Raw genomic sequence first — 20396 nt, 5'->3', positions numbered from 1 at the left:
TGTAAAAAGATGATTTTTCTTGTGCTTTCGAGTAAAAGAGGCTTTTTGATGTAAAACTCTGGTGTTTTACTAAAGGATGAGCCACATGAGAAAGCAGAAGTCTTCCAGAGGAACTTACACTTGCAGTATAAGAGAGCAGCAACAGAAAATGTCCTGATAACAAATAACTTGAACACTGGGGAGCATCTAAAATCCATTGGGAAACCCGCAAATCTGATTGTTTTACTGTATGAACACCACAGCATAGACCAGAGATTCCAAAATCCAGCTGGCAGAGATTATCCAGGTGAGTCTGAGCAAAGAGAAGCTCTTTAAAAAACCCCAACTCTGGTTTGGAAATTACATTTTCTGCACCTCTTCCTGTAGATATCCACATGGCAGCCAAGGAGATTGCTGAGATCAACAGCTTGGACATGAACAAAATTTGTGACAAGCTGCTGGCCAAATGGCTGTGTCCAAGCACACCACCCCCAGGGGTAAGAAACTTTGGGGCTTGAAGGAAAATGACCAATTATATAAAAGATGGGCTTTTTTTCCTTCCACTTGCTCAAGAAAAGTGAGGTTATTCTGTACAAGCTGCCTGTAGTACTCATGAATGTATTTCAGACTAAAATAGCCCAGCAGTGTCTGTGGTGAGAAGGATTTGAAAAGTTTTTCTTTCTGTGTAAATTCAAAGCTTCCCTTTAGTGCAGCCAGCCTGAAGGGTAAAGCAGCTCTAAATACATCAGCCTCATCAAACACTGCTGTAAGCAGGGATATGACCCAGCTCTTTATCCAAACAATGGGGAACACTCATCTACATTTTCATTTCTTTTTAAAGAAAACCCAAGAAATCTTTGGAGATGTACAGGAGGATGAAGAGCTCAGAAGGTGTGTGTGTTCTCTTACCTGTAATATGGTGAATTATTTTTAACTAGCCAGTTAAAAATGGCTTTTGCAAGAACCCTAACAGTGGGTGTGTGATTCAGAGCTCACTGTTCTTATTTTTACTTTCTGCTGACATCACTTTAGAATCATCCCATATTTATTTATACCACAAAACCCCACTGACAATAACTTACAGATGTAAGTTTTGAAGAGCAGCTTTCTGGAGGTTTCCCCCTCCTTTTTCATATCCTTGCTCTCTCTTTGACAGTGAGATATTCACATTTACATGACAGTAGATGTGCTGTATTTCAGTAGCTGTTCCTGCATTAAAAACAAACCCATTTTTGCAGGGTTATTTACCTGCTCCAGTCTCGCCCTATGGATTACAGTTCAAGAATGCTTTTTGCAATTACAACGTCTGACACATCTGTGAGTTGCTAAATTCTTGGTTTAGCTTTTTATCTCTTATTAAAATCAAATGCTCTCTGCTTTACTGCAAGAGCTTCAACTTTTGGCCTTCGCCTCTGTGTTTTGGATGGTTTGTGATTTGTTTGAGCTGTGTTTTCCTCCCTTCACCAACCTTTGCTTAAAATTGCTTTTCATTGAATTTTGCTATTACCTCTCAAGAGCAGCCCTTGAACTCTGGCTTTTCTAAACCTGTTGCTGATATTATCTGAAACAACTTCATGAAACATTTGCTAGATTGTGCCTTAAGCTGCTCTAAGACATTGGCTCACTTTGGGTGGAATGAAAGCAGAGTGGTAAAATTCTTTCAGCAGAACCTTAACCTCCAGTTTTCCCACACCTAATTACATTTGTGCTACTACATATCAAAAATATTTTTCTTGCCTGTATTAATAGTCTGCAATCTAGAAAACTACAGGCTTTTCTACACCTGGGATGATCCTTTCTGGTTGTTCAGCCAGCAGTTGTGACTTTGGGACTGTGTTTTCCCCCTCAGCCCTTTGGTGACACCCAGCTGACATTTGCTCACAGGACCAGAGCCTTCAGGTGTTTGCTCTACCTGGCAGACACCAACACTGTGGAATCACTCTTCAAGAAACCCATTGAGAAAGTCAAGTAAGAGGAATTTTTTACATCTTAAAGAACACTTTTCAGTGTTATCCTGAGCTTGGATATGTGGATTAAATTATAAACATCACTTAACTCCTGCTTTGGGGGGTTTATTTTCACAGGTATTTCCTGAAGTGCTGCATTTATCTGGCAGAGTTTGAGATCTTGAATATTCCATACACTTATGAATCATTCCACAAGAGCCCTAAGGAAGGCATGATTAAAGGGCTGTGGAAGAATCACAGTCATGAACCCAGGGTAGGGGTTTTGAATCCTTTGTAAATTTTGTTGCACACTCTGTGAATTGACACCCCTCTGCAAAGCACAGGCTTTTCTAAATCTTTTTCTTCAATGTACTCTGGAAATGACAGATAAAAGCTTTACCCTTTCTCCAATTAGAAGGTAAATACCACTTTTAGATGGTTTAGGTTTTGTTCCTCCCATGTGTGCAATTATTTTGGAAGTGACTTGGAAAGGTTTGAAGATGATGAATTTCTGTTAAAATGCAGCATGTCCTTGCTCCCCTTCAGGCTGTGAGACTGGTGACAGAGCTGAGTTTAGAATACCAAGTCTATGATCCCCAGCTCTGGAATGGCCTCCTACAGAAACTCCTGGGCTTCAATATGGTGAGGAAATTTTTAAGGCTAAAACTCTGCAGCAAGGGAAGAAAAAGGTTGGGTTTATCCAGTGATTTGTGAAGAACAGGATAGACACAGAAACCATAAACCATGGTTACTCTGAGCTCTGAGATACTGAGCTGGTGAAGATTTGAGAAACTCTAAGACAAAACAAGCTAAATGCAGTTCTGTACATTATTGCCAAATCTTCAGAAACACCAAAGAACTTGAATTTTTTTCTTCTTCCAGATTCAGTATCTAAGAAGAGTTTTGATTGCAATTACTGGGATTCCTTCATTATGGGAGGTAAGCAAATATTGTCTGGTTCTTCATCTTTTTCTTCACTTATCAGGAGTTTGGAGTGTTTGTGTGTCAGCCATGGAGAGATTCTTTTTGAATTGCTGTTATTTCTATGACAGTGCAATATATCAGTAAACATTGGACAGAATCAGTCAGAATATTCCTAAATCTTGGACTCTGAGCTAAGGAAAGCAATGTTAGGGAATAAATAAAAAGGAATATTGACAGGTTTCCTCCAGGTGCAGTGGGTCAGGATGTCTGTGTTTATAACACATTTGGTTACACCTGGTTTTGGCTGTAACTTTTCAAAGGTTTTTGAAAAAAAATCTTTGTTGCCATCAGATTCCCAGCTTCAGCCGAGCCTGGTGCAGTGTGGTCATGTCCCCCTTCCTCACAGGTAGGGTTGTACTCCCTGCCCTGCTCCTGGAGTAACTTGGTTGTAGATTTACTCCACCTTGTTCTCTTTCTCTCTCAGCCTCGTGCCCACCGAGTCCCAGGCAGCTGCAGGAGTGCAGGGAGTGCTTTGTGCTCCTGCTCAGGTGAGGTCACAGCCCTGCCCCAGCCCTGCTCCTCAACATTCTCTGCATGAGCCAGACCTGCACTGCCTTTGCAGTGTGAAAAGCTCATGGTTTCCTTATTTCAGTACCACAATGCTCTGACTTGCTCAAAACACCCACCAGAGCTCAGAGAGCCCGACTTGAACCAAAGTTAGTGGGAAATAAATTAGGTTTGTGTTGGGAGAGACCCTGAAGATGATCTGGAGAGGGCTCCTACACTGCTGTGCACACACATCTGTGCCAAAGCTCTGCTCTGGGCAGGTGGCCAACAACTGCCCTCAAAATGGGCTGCTTAGAAAGAAAGACTGGAGGTGTAATTTGGGGATTTAGAAAATCCTCATGGGTTTGTATTCAGGGAAACTTCAACTTGCTTGGCCATTTCTGGAATTAATGTGAGGCAGAAATGTGTTGTCCTACCTGAATTCCAAATCTCAGGGCAGTTTTGCAGACAGCACTGAGCCATCCAGTAAAACAAATCTCAGCTGAGCACTTCCCTCCTGCTCTCCTGCAGGTGTCCTGTCCTGGCTGACCTGGATATTGTTGGAATTGCTAAACAATACACCCAGCTGGACCTCCCAGCTTTTGCCCTGGGCTGCCTCTTGGTCATTCCTCACTCTGAGAAGAGAATGAAGCAAATTCAGGTAAATCAGAAGTTTTGTGTCCTGTCTCTGCAAGGGAGATGCCCTCAAGCGTGTCCTGCTCACCAGAGCAGTCACAGGTGAATTCCAGTTAACTTCAACACATCCCGGCTGATGAATCCTCAACATCTGCCACCCTCAAAAGTTTCTAAAGGGATCATGAACACTTCCTCTTTTTTCTTTTAAAACTTCAGTCACCCCCAGCAGCTTTGTCATCTGACTTTGCCTTTAGAGAATTTGAGGATGTTCTTATGAGATCCCACCCATAAAGCACATGGGGGAAAAAACACCCAGTAAAACCCAAGCCAGAGCAGATGGTGAGAAAAGCACTGAATCCTTCTTTGGAAGGGTGTTGAGTTGAAAGCTCCTGACTTCCAAGGCAGATGTTTGATATGTACCAGCTCTGATAGAAACCTCCTGCCTTAAAGCCATGTCCTCACCATCCATGAACCCTGACATCTTCCCTGCTCCTCTCATTTGTTTCCATTCATTTCTGCCCTGCATTGTTCTCCCAGATGAAGCACTAGAGGCTGTTCCCATAATTGCCACCAGCAAACTGGGACCAGTAAAGGCACCTTAAATTTTAAAGTTCCTCTCAGAAAGGTTTCCCCAAATCACAGCTGAAGTGTAAGACACAACCTGCTGGCAAGGAGTCAAAAAATCCTCTGACAGCTACAGCAAAACACCATTTGAGAGAGTTAAAAGCAACACTTTCAGTCCAAGCAGACAGATCCTGCAGTTCTCTATTTGCACCTAGAATTTCAAAAGATTTCTGAATAAATCAAATATTTGTTCTGAAGGGGGTGTTCCTGCTTTGATCAATCATAGAATAATAATATTTTGTAACTTCTTTTCACAAGGGTTTGTTATCAACCTGTAAGAAAGAAACTGTGCTGCAACAATTGGATGAACACATGGACACTGGAGAACTGGTAGCATTTGCTTCCCAGGTGAATAAATCAAATTTACTTCACTGCCCTTTGACTTAGAGGCTTTTTTGATAGAAAAGTGTTCACAGAACCTTCTTTTCTCTCTCCTCTGATCTTATCCAGCCTTGACTTTGAATGCTCAGAAAATGTAGAATACTTGTAAAATGCATTTTTATTTATGTTGTTCAAGTGAGAAACTTCTTGTACATACCCAGTGCCATGTTCTGGGCTGTCCCTGTTTGGAGGGCAGCAGAACCACCTGGTTTTTCCTAAATAAATATTTGAGGCTAAAAGGCCAAAGGGTTTAGGGAACTGCACTTTTGCCTTGCCTTGAGCTGCCTCCCCATGGCCAAGTTTAACTCACTTCTCTCTCTTAATCTGGGATCAGTTTTCATAAAATCTGCCATTTCACAGCACTTAAAAAAGTAAAAAAATCCCCCTATTCTCTATAGAATCCAATATGGAAAGTATGAGCTCTTTCCATTCAAAAGTAAAATCTCTTTTGTCTAAAATATCAACACTTTTCATTACTAACACTTAAATCTACAGATCAGCTCTTTGGTTTTGGACAGTATCATCAATGAGAAGCTCTATGAACAGTTCTGGAAAACCAAATATTATCCACTGTTAAAGCAACACCTGATAAACACCCACAGAATAAAAGAGCTGGTGGATTATTTTGCCAAAAACAACTGGTAAGTTAATAAATGGTAAAAAGCCATCTGTAACTGGGAGCAATTGCAAGAATTAAATCTCAGCTTTAGTCAATTTTCCTTTGTTTGAAGTCATGGAAGTTTTCTAATACTTAGTCTCCAAGGATTTTTAAGTATTGCTAAGTTAACAAAGAAATAAATTTCACCTCACTAGGACAGAGTTTTACAGCCATTCAAGACCAAGTAAGAGATTGTTAAGCCTGGACTAGCAGCAGATCAAATGCAGTTAAAATAGAAGCAACCAGAGTGAAATAATCAAAACCTTGATCTTACCTTTAGGTGAATCCAGCTTTAGGTGAATTCAGCAATGAAAACACTCAGAAAAAAAAGGAATGAGCTGCCTGTACTGAAAGCAGGGAAGTGGTGGTTTTGCCACGAAGTTTTCAAGAACTAAAAGCTCTTCTTGTGCTCCACTTAAATCACAAAGGGGGCTGGGCTGGGCCCCCTCACCTGGGGACTCAGAGCACCTGGGCTCCTCTCACACCTGGGCACACTCAGAGCCCAGCCCTGGGGACTGCTGGGCACTGTTACCACTGATCCCACACTCAGACTGGGACAGGAGCCAAGCAACACTGAAATTCTGTATTTATTGATTTTATTAACAGCCTCAAGGAAAAAGCCAGGCTTGTTTTCCCTGCTGGGAAATGACAGGGCCCATCTGACTTAAAGCCATGGGATCAGACTTTGGATTTTTATTTCTCTTGTCTAAATTGTAGGCTTTTTAGAGAGTTTAATTTGACAAAGTTGATCAACTTTTTCCCCTTATAGCCTTGATGATGCAACTGCTCTGATTCAAGAGTATCAAAAGAAATGTGGAAACCCTGCTCTGGCAGATGTCCCAGCATCTCATCTTCTGCAGGTAAAACAAACCATCTCTCCTCCTCAGGCAGTATTTTCTCCTTTTTCTCTTAAGACTTTCACCCAACTTCTTGCAAGAATACTTCTAATACTTCTTAGCTGATCTACTTTAGTAACATGTGCTGTAAATAATAAATATCCCTTCATTAATTCAAATGATTCATTTTACCTGAACCACATCTGTGTCTTGGATCACACCCCATTTTCCTAAGCCCTATTAATGTTGTTCTTTGACCTTCCAGATGTACCTGAATGGATCAGAGGGGACTTGTGTCCTGGAAGTGCCATAAATTAGGTTGAGATTTCCCCTTTTTCCTCCTCCCTCTCCTGGCTGTGCATTCACAACTCTTGTACTGCTCAGAACATCAGACTAAAACCCCAAAGCTTCTACCAGGAGCATTCACAAACTCTCCACATTTCCCCAGCTGTTCTGGGCTGCTTCTCCTCCATTCTCCACCCCCACAAAACTAGTTCAGACTCACAGCAGAATTTTCTGTTTGGAGTCATCAGTTCATACTCAGCACTTTAACTTTGGGAAGGAGTAAAGTTTATTTCCTTTCCTTCTGTCCATATTTCTATTTCCCCATGTTCAGGCCTGCTGTCAGGAGCACTCTGAGATGTCATCCATAGCACCAGAACCTTGTCATCACTGTGATAAACTTTTCTAAAACTGCAGGGGCTGTGGTTCATGTAAAATACTTTGTAGACAAATTGTAAGTGTAACTTTACAAACTTATGTATCAATTTTGGCCTTACAGTCAAAACAAATAAACTTGCGTGTCAGTTTTAATGTAAATTAAAAGAAATAAACTTATGCATCTATTTTGGCCCCTTACAATATTCTATAAACCTCTTAATTATGAGTTTGTCAATAAATTCATGTTCCAGTCAATGGCATTCCCTGAATATCACATGCCAAGGTTTTCTTTTCAACTTTGCTCTGACTGCATGAAGTCAGAGGCTCTTGAGACAGCCTGAAATGTCTTTTTATCCAGAGCAAAGCAGGTTTATTTTGAATAGAAATGAGTCATTCAGTCAGCTCATGACACAGAAAGAACGGTTCCAGCTGAGGGAAAAATCATAACCCCAAGGCCAAGGAAACTGCCCCCATCCTAAACATTCTGGGGGAGGCAAAGACAAAAATCTGTTTTGTTGGAAGGTTACAGCAGTTGTGAGAAAGGGGAGCTATTAAATACATTCAGGTCCCTGCAGCTCCTGGAACAACCCAGATTTATCTTCAGCAGCTTTAAGAGTCACATGGAATGACATCACTGAGAGCCTCTGTGCATGGAGCAAAGAGCACAAGAAATGGAGTGTCAGATGTGAGCCACAAATAAAGGAAAACCTCTCCTCACTGCTTATAGATTGAATGAGATCATCACTCATGAAAGCACAGGGACATTTGAAAGTGCTTTGATCAAAGACTCAAACTACAGTGAAATTACAAGGTAACTGTAATCCTTTCAGAGTCTATCAAGCCATTTTACTCCTTGAACTTAGCTGAGAATGTTAAATTGAGACAATTAAATGTAAACTGCATTCTGGAGCAAACCCAGCCTGGTCCCAGAGCCCTCAATCTGTTCCAGCCCTGTCCAAACATCCCTTAGAAGGGGAACACCAAACCACCACAACTGCTGCATTCTTCCCCAACACCACCTCACCAGGCTCAGCTTTTCTATGAAGTTGAGTTTATTACATTAAGGAACAGTACTTAGACAGTTATCTTAATGGAATATTTTACAAATCATACAGAGAAAAGCAAACACAAGGTTGTTTAAATTCATGATAAGAAGTTACATTGTTGAGCTGTTAGAGACAGTGCAGGGCTGTAAACGAGCAAGCAAGTTTTGGAACTTGCAGTTCAGAAGGAGATGGTAAAAATACCAGACAAGCAAAAACATTTTTTAGGATTTCTTGTACTCAATTCTTTCTACCTTCACATCATCTCCAATTAGTTGATAGACATATGTAACTACTGTAGAAGCCTGGATGTCCATCAGCACAAATGAAGGAATGATGTTGCTGGAAAGAGAGGAAACAATTCACAGTGATTGTGTGTCTATAACCCCCTTAGTCTTTCAGCACTATTCAGCAGAAATCACTTCAAGAAAAATGGGAATTATTTCTGTAAGTACAGCACAGAGATCTGAGGCTGTGAGCATTTCATGTTTCAGTCCAGGAGATTGAGCAAGCACAGCTGTTTGAGTTATACAACTCTTAACTATCCTCTCCCTGACATTTAAATCAGAAATATTAACCCTCAGCAGTTTGTAGTTCAGTTTTTTTACAAAAAAACCACAAAAACAAAAATCCCCCCAATATTCACTTACTTCTCTAAGGCATGGTAGGCTCCTGTAGCTGACCCTGGGTTGATATAGAATTTATTTTCATGTTCAAATGCCTCAAATTTGTGTGTGTGCCCTGAAATGAGGATGTCCACATCAAACTGCCTCTGGAGCAGTGCCAGGCTGGCCATGTCACCCCAGGGGATCACCTGATGGCCATGAATCAGCCCAATTTTGAACTGTCCAACAGTCACAACTTTCTGCTCAGGATAATTCAGGTTCTAAAAATAAAGAGAATAAACCAAACTCAGATTAGACAAATTTCTGTTTAAACCCAACCCTATTGCACCACCCAGAAAGGGAGAGCTCAGAAACTCATTCCACCCCTTTTACTTGAATGAACTCCAAATGCAAAAACCTTAAAGGATACCCCAAAAAAACCCAGACAGTACCTCATCAAAGTCCCCTCTGACAACATGAACATCCCCAGCCAGGGTCTTGAGGTAGTCATAGGTGTCCTTGGTGCAGAGGTTCCCTGTGCACAGGATGTGTTGGATCTTGCCAGGCACCAGCAGCTTCTTGAACTTGGCCGGGAGGCTGTTGCAGCGATGGGGGATGTGGAGGTCACCCAGCACCAGCACCAACTTCAGGGACAGCAGGGGAGAGAGGGGACACACAGGGAGAGAGGGGACACACAGGGTTAGGGCACAGCCAGCACTGCAGTGTCCCCTGCAGAGCCACAGCCTGGCATTTAGACCCAAAGGTGCTGCAGTGAAGATGGGATTTTTGCTCCATGGGATCTTTCCCAGGCCATGAGCAGAGGGGGCTTTACAGACAAAGCTCTCCAGAATTATTTCTGGTTTGTTGCTGAAGGCCAACAGTGCAAGGGAACACATTCCTGCTGCATTACCTGATGTATTTTACACAAATTTGGGAGCTGCCATAAACCATCCCACTGGTTTTTCTCTCTCAGACCTGGCTAAACTACAGCCACTTCTGTTAAAAAAAAAAAATCTCTTCATCCAAGTTTCTTTGCCCTGACTAAAAAAAAAAAACCAAAATATTTTTAAAAAGCAGCAAATTTGCAGCATGTGTTAATAGCTGACCAGAAGAGGAAGCATGTTCAGAGTCCACATGGTAGAAACCACTGAAAAACTGAACAAGGCAAAAAAATAACAATAAAATACAAACAGGCCACTGCACAGTGCTCCTGTCACCACCTCTATACATTTACAGTTTCAGATGCCAGAATAAAAATGTAGTGGGGGCTTCAAAATTAAGCCTGAGATGATGCAAGGCCATGGCTTAACAGCACAGGCTTTAAATCTGCAAATAAAGCAATAATGCAAGCAACACAGGGCAAATTAATTGTGCAAAAAGGGCATGAGAAGCTTTATAAAGCAAGGAATGTTATGGCACTGCTCTGGGAAAACCCAGGATCTGGAGACACTCAGCCCTAGGAACTCAAAGAATGGCTCCAAATTAAAGAGATTTTTATCTTCCACTTCATGTTAGTGAGGCAGTTCCTCAAATGACACCCTGAAATGTGTTTGTAAAGGACACAGCCCAGATTTATTTCTAGCAATAAATATAACTAGGCTAGGAAATTGTATTTTTAAAGATTTTTTTTCCCTAGTGGGTTTTTAGGCCATGTAGTTACCTTCAAGCTAACAGTCCTCAAGAAGGCAGAGGGAGCTTGGGTGGTATTTTTGATTGGTTTAGGGTTATTTTTTTATATTAAGAACATCTCAGTGACACCATCAAACCCATCTGGAGACAGATGGTTGAAAGTATTGGTAAAGCAATACAAAAGCTTTTTAATCAATGAGTGACCAATACAAAATGAAACCAGAAGAGGGGAAAAAAAAATTTTGGTGGTCTTTGATGAGTAACAAGTGGGTGACAGTGATTTGGGAATAAGTGGCAATAGACAGATTATCTTACTGCTGCTTAAAGGATTTAAGTGTGCAGTACCAGTTATGTATTTGATGGTTATTGAAATGATCCTGCCACTGACACTCCCCACCGAGCCAGCAGCGTGTGCTCTCAGCACAGACACCCCCTGTATGACAAATGCCAGCCCCACACTTCCCCAAAATCCCCATTTCAGCTCCCATCCATTACAGAAGAGCTGCAGGAACCAAACCCAATGAACAGCACTGCAGGGTTTAATCACCACACGTATCTAGAGCTTAAAGCAGTGGTGAAAAATGATAAAACACCTGAATTTTGGGTGTGATCTCGGGCGTGCAGCCCCTAAATTCATCTGAGCCAGCTGCCAGTGGCACGGAGGAACACGAAGGAGCCCTTCCCAGGGGGGTTAGCGAGAGCCAAGGAGTGACTTACTCTGTGCCCAGCCTGATTGGAATGAAGGAGTTGATTGCAGGGGATGAGAAACAGGGCGGAACATGATCAATGTTAAACGAGAGGAAGCAACAGAAGAGAAAACACAGCCAAATGAACGGGCAAATAATAATTAATGAATTGTCGATGTTATGAAAGAAGCGTTAAATAATTAAAAAATATATTAATGCGATTACGATAAAATTAATACAAATTATAAAAGGAGCTGCTGCAGTCACGGCCCGGCCCTCACCCCCCTGGGCCCTCGCCTCAGCTGGGCACCGCCCTCCCGCCCGCTCTCCCGCAGCCCGGCCGGGTCGGGCCCGGCTGCTGTGGCCGTGCCGGGGGTTCCGGTGTGTCCGGGGGTCCCGGGGGGGGTGCCGGGGTCCCCCCGCTCTCACCATCGCGCCCGCTCCGCTCCGGCCCTCCCGGAACCGCCCGGCACCGCCCCCGCTACGGCGCCTGCGAAGGGACAAGAGAGCGCTAAACGCGTCCGTGCCGCATTTCGCTGGTTGGGTTTTTACACAGGTGAAACGAGAGTTGTCCGCAAAACGAGCCGATACTGACGAGAGAAACAAACACTGATTATTTATTTCAGAGTTGCGCAAGCCTGGGCGCTCTGTAGGCTCCCACAAACCAAATACCCCAACTAACAAGTCTTTTTACTATTTATGCATTTCAGAAACAAAAGAATTGATGTTCATTGGCTACAAGTTACATAGTTACATTATTAATTAATCTTCTATTGTTAATGAGTCTCTTGCCTCCCACGCTAACCAGTGCCATGCTCAGCCCTTCTCTTCCTTTGGGTCGGGGGCGTTTCCCGGCTCCGTCCCTGAGCTGGGGCTGCCGAGGGCAGCTCCGATCTCTGCTCTGGGACGGGGACAGGACCCGGGGGAGCTGCTGGAGCTGTGTCGGAGGGTATTGGGTTGGATATCAGGGAAAGGTTCTCCTCAGAGGGTGCTGAGCACTGCCCAGGGAATGGGCACAGCCCGGAGGCTGCCAGAGCTCCAGGAGAGGCTGGACGATGCTCTTAGAAACGCACAGGGTGGGATTGTTGGGGTGTCTGTGCCGGGTCAGGGGTTGGGCTGAAGATCCCTGCGGTAACTCGGGACAATCCCCAATTCCATAATTCCGCAATTCCATAATTCCGCAATTTCACAATCCCCGGGTTCCACATCCGGGGCTCCGCGCGGCGCGCGCTCCGCCCTCACGGCGTTTCCCGCCTTCCGCGGCCGTGAGGGGAGGGGGGGGGGGGCTGCCGTGAGGGGACTGGGGGGGCGCAGCCGCCATGAAGTGCGTGATCGGGGGGGCGCAGCTCCGAGGTACCGGGGCCCGGGGAGCCCGGCACACGCGGGGATTGGTGCGGGACACCGGGAAAGCGACACCCCCGGCACGGCCCTGGGCGGAACACGAGCCCCGGGAGCGGAGCGGGGAATCCGCCTCTCCCTCACCGCAGCGGGGTCGGGTGCTGTGCGGGGCCTTGTTCGCATGGGCAGGATTTGGGGACAGCCAGGGCCTGGCTTCGTGTCCCCTGTGCATTCCAGGGGCACAGCTCCACTCCATTCTGAGGGAAAAGGTGCTCCTCCGCTGCCCGAGGCAGATCCGCAGGGCTCCACTGTCTTTCTTAGGATTCCATCTCTCCAGATGTCCCCTTGCTTCTCAGGCTTTCCCCCTGCTAAATGTCATTTCTAGCCCCGGTGATGAAGTTTTGTCTGATTGACCTAATTTGGGGTAACTCCAGGTGCTGCAAAGGGACATCCGAGGCGCCTCATCAGAGGCAGCTTTCCAAACCATTGAGGGTTTGGACAATTAAAACTTTAATTAAATAGAAAAAATAACAGTTTCTACCACTCATTTTCTTTCAAATGTATAAGAAATTTGTAATGTTTCCTCTTGGATTATTCTGGAGAAAGTGCAGTGCCACCTTTTTATCTTTTTATTTTCATTTAGAATGCATATTGCAGTGTTTTTTTTCCCTGGCAGTGTTTGGAAGAGCAATACATGCCATAGCACGGATTAGTGATGAATTTTGGTTTGACCCCTTAGAAAAAGGTGTAAGTGAATTTTATTTCTTCTAATTTAAAAATCTTTATTATAAGCCAAATATTTATACAACTGGATATTGTGGTTTGACACAGGTACCTTTCAGTCCATCACATTCTCAGCTCCCTCCACTTTCAATATGGACACATGCCATGTTTTCTGTGATTTGAATTATGCAGATTCTATTGTGGAAGATGTCATTCCCACTCTGCCCTAAGATCCTTTGATATTTTGCTGTCCAGGACATCTGGATGAATGCCACAGGACTCAGTTCTGTTGTCACAAGTCACAAGGTTTGAGTTTTGTACCACACAGGAGCTGCGTCTGAAAACAACATGTTTTGTACTGGTGTGACTCAACAGGAAGAACACATCCATTAATGCCTCTGATTAATCAAACACCATTTCCAGCAGAATTAGTGTTTTCTCCAGAGGTTTCATAGGTAAAAGTGATCAGCTCTCCTTGGCTCACTGGGAGGATGGAAAATCACAAGTGGAGATATTTTATTTTATACCTGGGGAATTTTTGAGGTGTCTTTGCTCATCTGTGTGGATCATGTCCCTCAAATGCCTCAAACACAAGCTGAGCTCTGGGTGTTTGGCTAACTCAATTATTTTTATTTTAAAAATAAAAATCAAATAAAAATGCATATCTAAATTTTTAAAAATAATTTTGAGATGTAAATTTCTAGGTTTGCTAGTGGCACTGAAGCCCAGAGGAGGCTCTTTTTGAAAGGTTCAAGTTTTTAGTTAATAAATTACTTGACTTCTGTTCCCTCAGTGGTTGGATTCAGTGATGTTGGAGGTCTTTTCCAGCCCTAATGACTCTGTGATTCCATTTCCAGCTTGCCTTAAGATCAGTGAATTCCTCGAGGTCAGCATATGCATGTGTGTTCTTCTCATCCATGTTTTTCCAGCATTACTGCTGCACAGCTGTGTCCCAGCCCTGTCAGAAGGAGAAGCAGTTATCCCTCCCCTGTAAATTGATAATTAAGGTACATTTTAGTGAGTTGTTACACACAGCAGCAAATTAACTCAATTTCCAGCTGAAATGGTGGTGGGTGAGGATCAGCCTGGGCTCTCCCAGTGTCCCCAGAGCAGTTTGAGATAAACCACGGTGCAAACCCAGGGAAATTGTATTTATTGCAAAGCTGCTCGGGGAGCAAACACTGCACTGATTTTTTTGATTTTTTTTTTTTCAGTCAGTCCTCCCTGTGTTTAGATGTGTAAATGTGCTGGAAAGGAATGTAGAGAAATGCAGCATCTCCAGCAGCCCCAGTGAGCACCACATCACCTTCCAGCTGCTCTGCAGGCACGGTGAGCTCCCAGGGCACTGAAAAACACAGCAATTAATGCCATCATCAGCACAGGTCTGTCCTCCTCAGCCCAGCAGGACTGGGAATGTTCATCAGCATCAGCCTTTGCAGAATTCCTGAATAAACTTCATCTCCCCCCACAGAGCTGTGCTGTGCTGTGCTGCAGACATGGTTTGTGTATCAGTAATCCTACTGGGGTCACTGGTGTAGGGTAATACATTGAATTATGTCTGCAGAGAGCTGAGCTCCCTTAGCACACCCTTCCCCAGGAGGGCAGAGATCTGGAGGGGTTGTGTTCTGCATTCCACTCCCATTTCTGTTATTTTACCAGTTAATTCCTGGGGCTGTTTCCCACCCTGCATTTGTTGGTTTATTTCTTGTGCATCCTTAAAAAACTCGGATGCTGTCCAGGCACAACTGATGGGATGGAGGGAGTCTAAGATGGCAGGTGGATTCCTTTTCCTGTTTGTGGTGAGTAATTTCCATATAGCTGGGCTAAGTCACTTGGTTGCTTCCTCTATTGAACAATTAATATTAAAAAAACCAACTAAAATTACAGCCAAGCACTGATTTTTGTTCATTTCCTTCATACTCAGGTGTTGTAAAAACCTATAACCTGACATTTCAGGAGTGTGATCCCTTGCAGGCTGTTTTTGCAAAGCACATGTGTCCAAACATTCTTAAAGTCCACTCCAGGTAACAAACACTGCAATATTTTTTTGAGTTTTACTTTCTAATGTAACGAATGCTAAAAAGTCATAAATAGAATTATTTTAGTATTGAATGACATTTTATAGGCTGCTGGCTGATGTGATGATCCATTTCCCAACCAGTCAGGAAGAAATAACCCTGTCAGTAACTCCAATGAAAGTTTGTTTCAAGAGTTACACTGAGGAAGACACTGGTAAGGAAATTCAAAATGTGAACCAATACTTGGGCTTTTAACTTTTCTTTTGAGGTGATTTTTTTTGGTTATTTCCAGGAATAATAACTGTCACGACATAAATGTGGGATGAATTTTATGGCTGAATGACATTTTTAACAGAACATTATAGAGTGAGATTTTAAGTCATGCTGCCACCCTCTGGTTTTAATAAATTAAATAAATTTAAATAAATTGAAACATCTTCCTGGTGTCAGTGGCAGATCTCAGACTGAGCAGCCAATTGAAATAAATTATGCCACTTGCTGTAGGCTTTGAAAGAGGTAATTACTGTGCTGCAAGAGCAGCAGCCTGGCAACTGCCAGGAAAAAGGAGATAATTTTATGTTTTAAAAAGAACTATTTAAATCTGAATACCACAATTATAGAATTGATATCATTAGAGAGGATATTTTAGTCTGAGGACAGCACAGAGTGTCAGCAAGCCCTGCACTGTTATGCCATGGTCACATCTCCAGGAGACGGAGAACGAGCTGGAGACTCGTGGGGTGTGACTCCAATTTTGAAGATGAAATTGTGGTTTTGAAGTAGAGATTCTTGTGTATCATATAATAAAGAGATGCTTTTCATACTTGTGACCAAAGCTGGGGGGAATAACCTGGGAAGAGCTCAGGGCTGGGAATTGAGCTGGGAACAGCCTAAGATGAGGATCAAGGGGCAGAAACTGGCTGGAGTGAAACAGGGCAGAAATTACTGAGAATACAGAGATTGCATTTTTGAATGACCCATCTGGTGACTTTAGAAACATTCACTTAGCAGGGCTATTGTAAGAAAGAAAGTGAAAAAATGGTCCAAGTGTAAAGAGATACCCAGAGCCCAGTGAGGGAGGGGAGGGGGGACAGTGAGAGGGGCAGTGCCCGTGGTCAATCTCCCTGCCTGCACCTCCTGGTCCTTTGACCCCCTCAGCTGCTGTGGCCCAGGGTTCCACAGCAGTCAAACCCTCTGCCCACCCCTCAGCTCAGCCACAGCTGCAGTGTGTGACAAACACCCCCTGCCACAGCCACAAGGAGCCTCTTAGAAGAGCATGTTTGAACTCTGGGAGATAAAACAGAGAGCAGAGAAGGGGAAGAGTGGGAATAGCCTGGAGCACTTCCTTGGCAGCCTGGCTTTGCCAGGAGCAGCTCGAGCTGCTGAGGGATTTCTCTGAGCTCTCCAGGACAGTCACACGCCGGGAAATTGTCTTTTCACTTTCTCCTCACACACCCCTGGACAGCCACGGAGTCACCTCATGGTAACAAAAAACTGAATACCTGAAATTGAACAGCCAATTTCCTGCTGCCACTTTCCTGTGTCAGGAAAAGATTGTAATTTAAAACAAAGAGCCTCTGTCCACCTCCATTGTGCTCTGGTGATTGTCAGTAATTTTGATTAATCTCTTCAAGTCACGCTGCATTTTGGGCTTCCCATCCATGCAACAATAGGCAGCTGGGAATATTATTTGTGATGGATGTCTGTGAAGAAGCAGATCTGTAAGAACAGCAGCAGGTGTTAGGTTAGATCACACAGAGAACATGGAATAGGTTCTGTCAAAATCCATTCAGATCTACACAATGTACTGCAAATAAATTGAGGATTTTACTTCATTCTAATATGCATATAAGCTAAACATTTATTAATATTAGCCGCTATAAAAACACAATTATTTGTTCAAACAATGCTTATGTAAAAACCTCAGGGTTACAATCACAGCTTTGTTGAGTTCAAACTTCACGGCTGTGAGTCCCTGACTTTGTTGTTATCTCAAACAGACTTTTCAAGGACAATGCTTACTGAGATACAGCTCAATCCAGAGGAATTTGACTACTTTCAAGTTGGAGTAGATTCTGAAGTGACATTTTGCCTTAAAGAACTGAGGGTAAAGTAAGAATTTGTCTGGGAAGAAAACCCATTTCTCATAATGTCCTGACTGGACCAGGACAACATGGGATGGTCCCTGTGGAATGGCCCTGGGCTGTGCCCCACCAGCCCTCCTGACATCAGCAGGGTTTCACCACCTGGGTGAGGATTAGCTTTAAACCTCAGGATCCTTTGAAAGGCAAACAAAACACATCTGAAAGAGAGACGAGGTTTCTGTGCTGGGCAGACACAGCAAAGCTGCCCCAGGGAAAGCATCATGACCAGGGAAGTTCTCCAAGCAGAACTTCCTCTGGCAAGACTCTGGCAGGGAAGAACAGAAACCATTCTTAGAAGCAGCAGAATTTTCCCCTCTTTTTGCCAGTAAACAGGAGCTGGGATAAACTTTCATTCCAAATCAGTGTTCTGGTTTAAGGAGCACTTCACCCCACCCTTCTCTGCAGGGGCTGCTGGCGTTTTCCGAGGCCACGAGCGTTCCTGTGTCCATCCACTTCGACAGATGTGGGAGGTACGTGTGGGGCTGCCCTGGCTGGGGCCCTGCAGCCACCCAGTGATCACTGAACTGCAGGTCCTCATCCCAAACCCAAAGCCATTTCTAACCTGCACTTCAGAGTTTGTAATTCCATATAAACACTGAACCCAGGCATGGGCATTGCCAAGGCAGCAGTGCTGACTGACGAGCTCCTGTGTATAAATTACCTGGGCACCTGAGGCTCTCAGTCCCCTGCAGGCAATGATTTATTTATTTAGCATTTTAAAGAAACAATACATTTTCTGAATAAATTTAATTTTAAAATTACATATTTAATGCTATCATTTGACTTTGACACTGCACAGCATTTGCTGGTTGGAGCAGTGAGATCTCTAACAGGTGCCCCTCTCTCATTCCTCAGCAGCAAATACAGATTTCCAGCTTTTCAAAGGAGGTGCTTTTTAATTCCATAGGTGGAATCACAGAATCTGTAATTCCCTGTGCTGTTTGGTCTCAATACTTGTGTTTAGACCCATTGCTTTCAGCATTGAGGACCTGCTGCTGGAGGCCAGCTTTATCCTGGCTACCTTGTGTGAGGCTGAGAAGGAGGCAGCTTCCCCAGAGCCTGCCTGCTGCCCACGGCCCTGGGACAGGTAACGGGGGCTCAGGGGGCAGGTGGCCTTAAGAGGGTGAAAAACTCAGGTTTTCACAGGAAAGCTGTGAACTACAGGGTTTCAGGAACATCTCAGCAGCACAACAGCAATAAGGGGGTGCAAGAGAGAACGTTCTGTACAAGCTGCTGCTTTCTCATCTCCTCGGTGTCTGGGTACAGCAGGAGGGAGGCTGCTGAGAATCTCCTCTTAAGCTGTCATCTTTTCACAAACAGAAAATAAGGATATTCCAACGAAACACAAAGCCAGCTCTAACCTGCCCTACTCTGTCCAATCCAGCTCAAGGACTGGCATGGAGAAATCTGACCAGACATCCATGGATGGAGCCAGCAATACAACCACAGTCGCTTCCAAAAAGCCACAGCAGAAGGGAAACACTCCGAGCATGGACCCTGCAAAACCCCCAAGTGCTCTGGCAAACCAAGAGGTAAAAAATATTCCCAGAAGCTCAGAGAGGGATGTGCCAGGCAGAGCAGGAGCAGCCACGGCCCAGGCAGCAGGAGGAGAGGCCACAGAGGCTCCTTATGCCAAAGTGAGGGAACTCCCCACGGTGCCAGCAGTGGAACCCCACAGCTGCTGCTTGGCTGAGCCACCCCCACGTGCACTGGGGGTTTCAGTGGGATCAGCTGTCACAGCAGCACAACTGGAAAACCCCAGCACTGCTGGGAGCACTCCTGGGGGGCAGGTGGGTTCCACTGGGAAACGCTGCTGGCTGAGAAAGATCTTAGAGTGGCAAAAGCTTCACAAATAATTAATGCCCAAATTCTATATCACAGAATTCTTACCTGTACAAATGTTGCATTTTCCAGTTCCACTCCTTATTCTTCGGAGCTGTCTCTTACAAGGAGGCCATTGGTGACACCTTCCAGAGTCTGGTGACAGCCAGTGACACTGAGGAGGAGCTGGGTGCCTTGCAGAGCTCCCCAGTTCTGTAGTGCGGGGCTTGGGGTCTAAGGACAGACAGTGGGGAGAGCCCACGAGGGAAGGGCAGGGCAGGCCCAGCCTTTGTCACTGGTGCTGTGACCTAGCAGCACAGAACGTTCTGGAACTGTCAGTGCTCTTGTAATGGCACAGATTTAGGTCACGACTGACTCCGTTGAGGTTTGTGTGTTCTGCAGGAACTGCTGGGGGTTCTGCTCTCAGAACACTCTCACTGGAGAGAGGCTCAGTTTGAATTCAAACTCTGTTACCACATCAGGCACATGAAGCCGCTGTTTGGGTTAAGGGAGATCTCAGGGTTTTACAGGTTCTCTAGAACCAGCCTTTAACTGAGAAACCAAAGTTGTCACAGGACTGCATTTAAAAAAATAAAGGTTTGTGTTTCAGACTTGCATTATCCTTTTCCTTCCCTGTGTCTCTCCCACCACACGTCAGGGGCAGTGCAGTATTTCCAAAGTCACACTGGAATACAACACTGAACTTCCCAGTCAATTACAGGATCCTTATCTGTCTGCCAGACTGCTGCAGAAGGCGTTGGGTGTCACTCAGGTGTGGCTGCTCAGGTGTGGCTGTGACCTCCCTGAGAGCAGTGCAGGGAGGTCACAGTGACAGCCCAGCCCCCCCAGGCCCTGGCTGTGCCTCAGTGCCACCAACCACATCCCCACATCAACAGAGGGTTTGCAGGCAACTTGACTTTAAAAAGCACATTTTAGTATAAATACTATATTTATTAAATATCTTTACAATTTATTTAAATGTATTTACAGAACTATTCCTGCATAAGTTATACCTCAGACATGAAATTCACATAATTGCCTCTTGGGTAAGCATAGATGATAGTCTCATTTTAACAGCAACAAAAAAGCATCCTCAGATACAGACTCAGATTTGCTTCATTGTTTCAGCTATCTTTGTCAGAAACCACTGCATACAGTCAGGTTCTCCACACAGCAGCTGCTCCTCCCCTGGAGAAAGG

At 44.3% G+C, this 20396-nt stretch overlaps 3 protein-coding genes across 6 annotated transcripts in view; 2 read left to right on the top strand and 1 right to left on the bottom strand.

The window, feature by feature from the left end:
- KNTC1 (kinetochore associated 1) overlaps positions 1 to 8515 on the top strand; it is a 32163-nt gene extending 23648 nt beyond the window's left edge. For all 4 annotated transcript variants that reach the window (XM_009092433.4, XM_018916717.3, XM_050980620.1 and 1 more), the window contains exons 50-64: positions 76 to 286; positions 367 to 476; positions 821 to 870; positions 1218 to 1296; positions 1829 to 1947; positions 2064 to 2199; positions 2472 to 2567; positions 2808 to 2864; positions 3201 to 3255; positions 3334 to 3397; positions 3927 to 4056; positions 4914 to 5003; positions 5532 to 5677; positions 6464 to 6554; positions 6796 to 8515. In XM_009092433.4, coding sequence (XP_009090681.3) covers positions 76 to 286; positions 367 to 476; positions 821 to 870; positions 1218 to 1296; positions 1829 to 1947; positions 2064 to 2199; positions 2472 to 2567; positions 2808 to 2864; positions 3201 to 3255; positions 3334 to 3397; positions 3927 to 4056; positions 4914 to 5003; positions 5532 to 5677; positions 6464 to 6554; positions 6796 to 6843 — 1482 coding nt within the window. In that variant the 3' untranslated portion in view covers positions 6844 to 8515. The remainder of the gene's footprint in view (positions 1 to 75; positions 287 to 366; positions 477 to 820; positions 871 to 1217; positions 1297 to 1828; positions 1948 to 2063; positions 2200 to 2471; positions 2568 to 2807; positions 2865 to 3200; positions 3256 to 3333; positions 3398 to 3926; positions 4057 to 4913; positions 5004 to 5531; positions 5678 to 6463; positions 6555 to 6795) is intronic.
- VPS29 (VPS29 retromer complex component) lies at positions 8225 to 11841 on the bottom strand. The gene is made up of 4 exons (XM_009092432.4): positions 11583 to 11841; positions 9291 to 9482; positions 8884 to 9119; positions 8225 to 8575 (listed from the first exon to the last, which is right to left on the bottom strand). Exons 1-4 carry the CDS (start codon positions 11583 to 11585, stop codon positions 8458 to 8460), a joined length of 549 nt encoding a protein of 182 aa, XP_009090680.1. The 5' UTR covers positions 11586 to 11841; the 3' UTR covers positions 8225 to 8457.
- A 597-nt stretch (positions 11842 to 12438) lies between these two features.
- Positions 12439 to 20244, top strand: RAD9B (RAD9 checkpoint clamp component B). The gene is made up of 9 exons (XM_050980619.1): positions 12439 to 14204; positions 14429 to 14543; positions 15139 to 15238; positions 15340 to 15446; positions 17233 to 17339; positions 17782 to 17846; positions 18341 to 18463; positions 18761 to 19013; positions 19291 to 20244. The coding sequence occupies exons 1-9, from the start codon at positions 14109 to 14111 to the stop codon at positions 19414 to 19416; spliced, it is 1092 nt and encodes a 363-aa protein (XP_050836576.1). The 5' UTR covers positions 12439 to 14108; the 3' UTR covers positions 19417 to 20244.
- Positions 20245 to 20396: the final 152 nt, after the last annotated feature.

Source organism: Serinus canaria, chromosome 15 (assembly GCF_022539315.1).
Source record: "Serinus canaria isolate serCan28SL12 chromosome 15, serCan2020, whole genome shotgun sequence".
In the NCBI taxonomy this organism is placed as follows: domain Eukaryota; kingdom Metazoa; phylum Chordata; class Aves; order Passeriformes; family Fringillidae; genus Serinus; species Serinus canaria.
The sequence above is the reverse complement of the archived record's forward strand: the minus strand, read 5'-3'. Positions and strand labels throughout refer to the sequence as shown.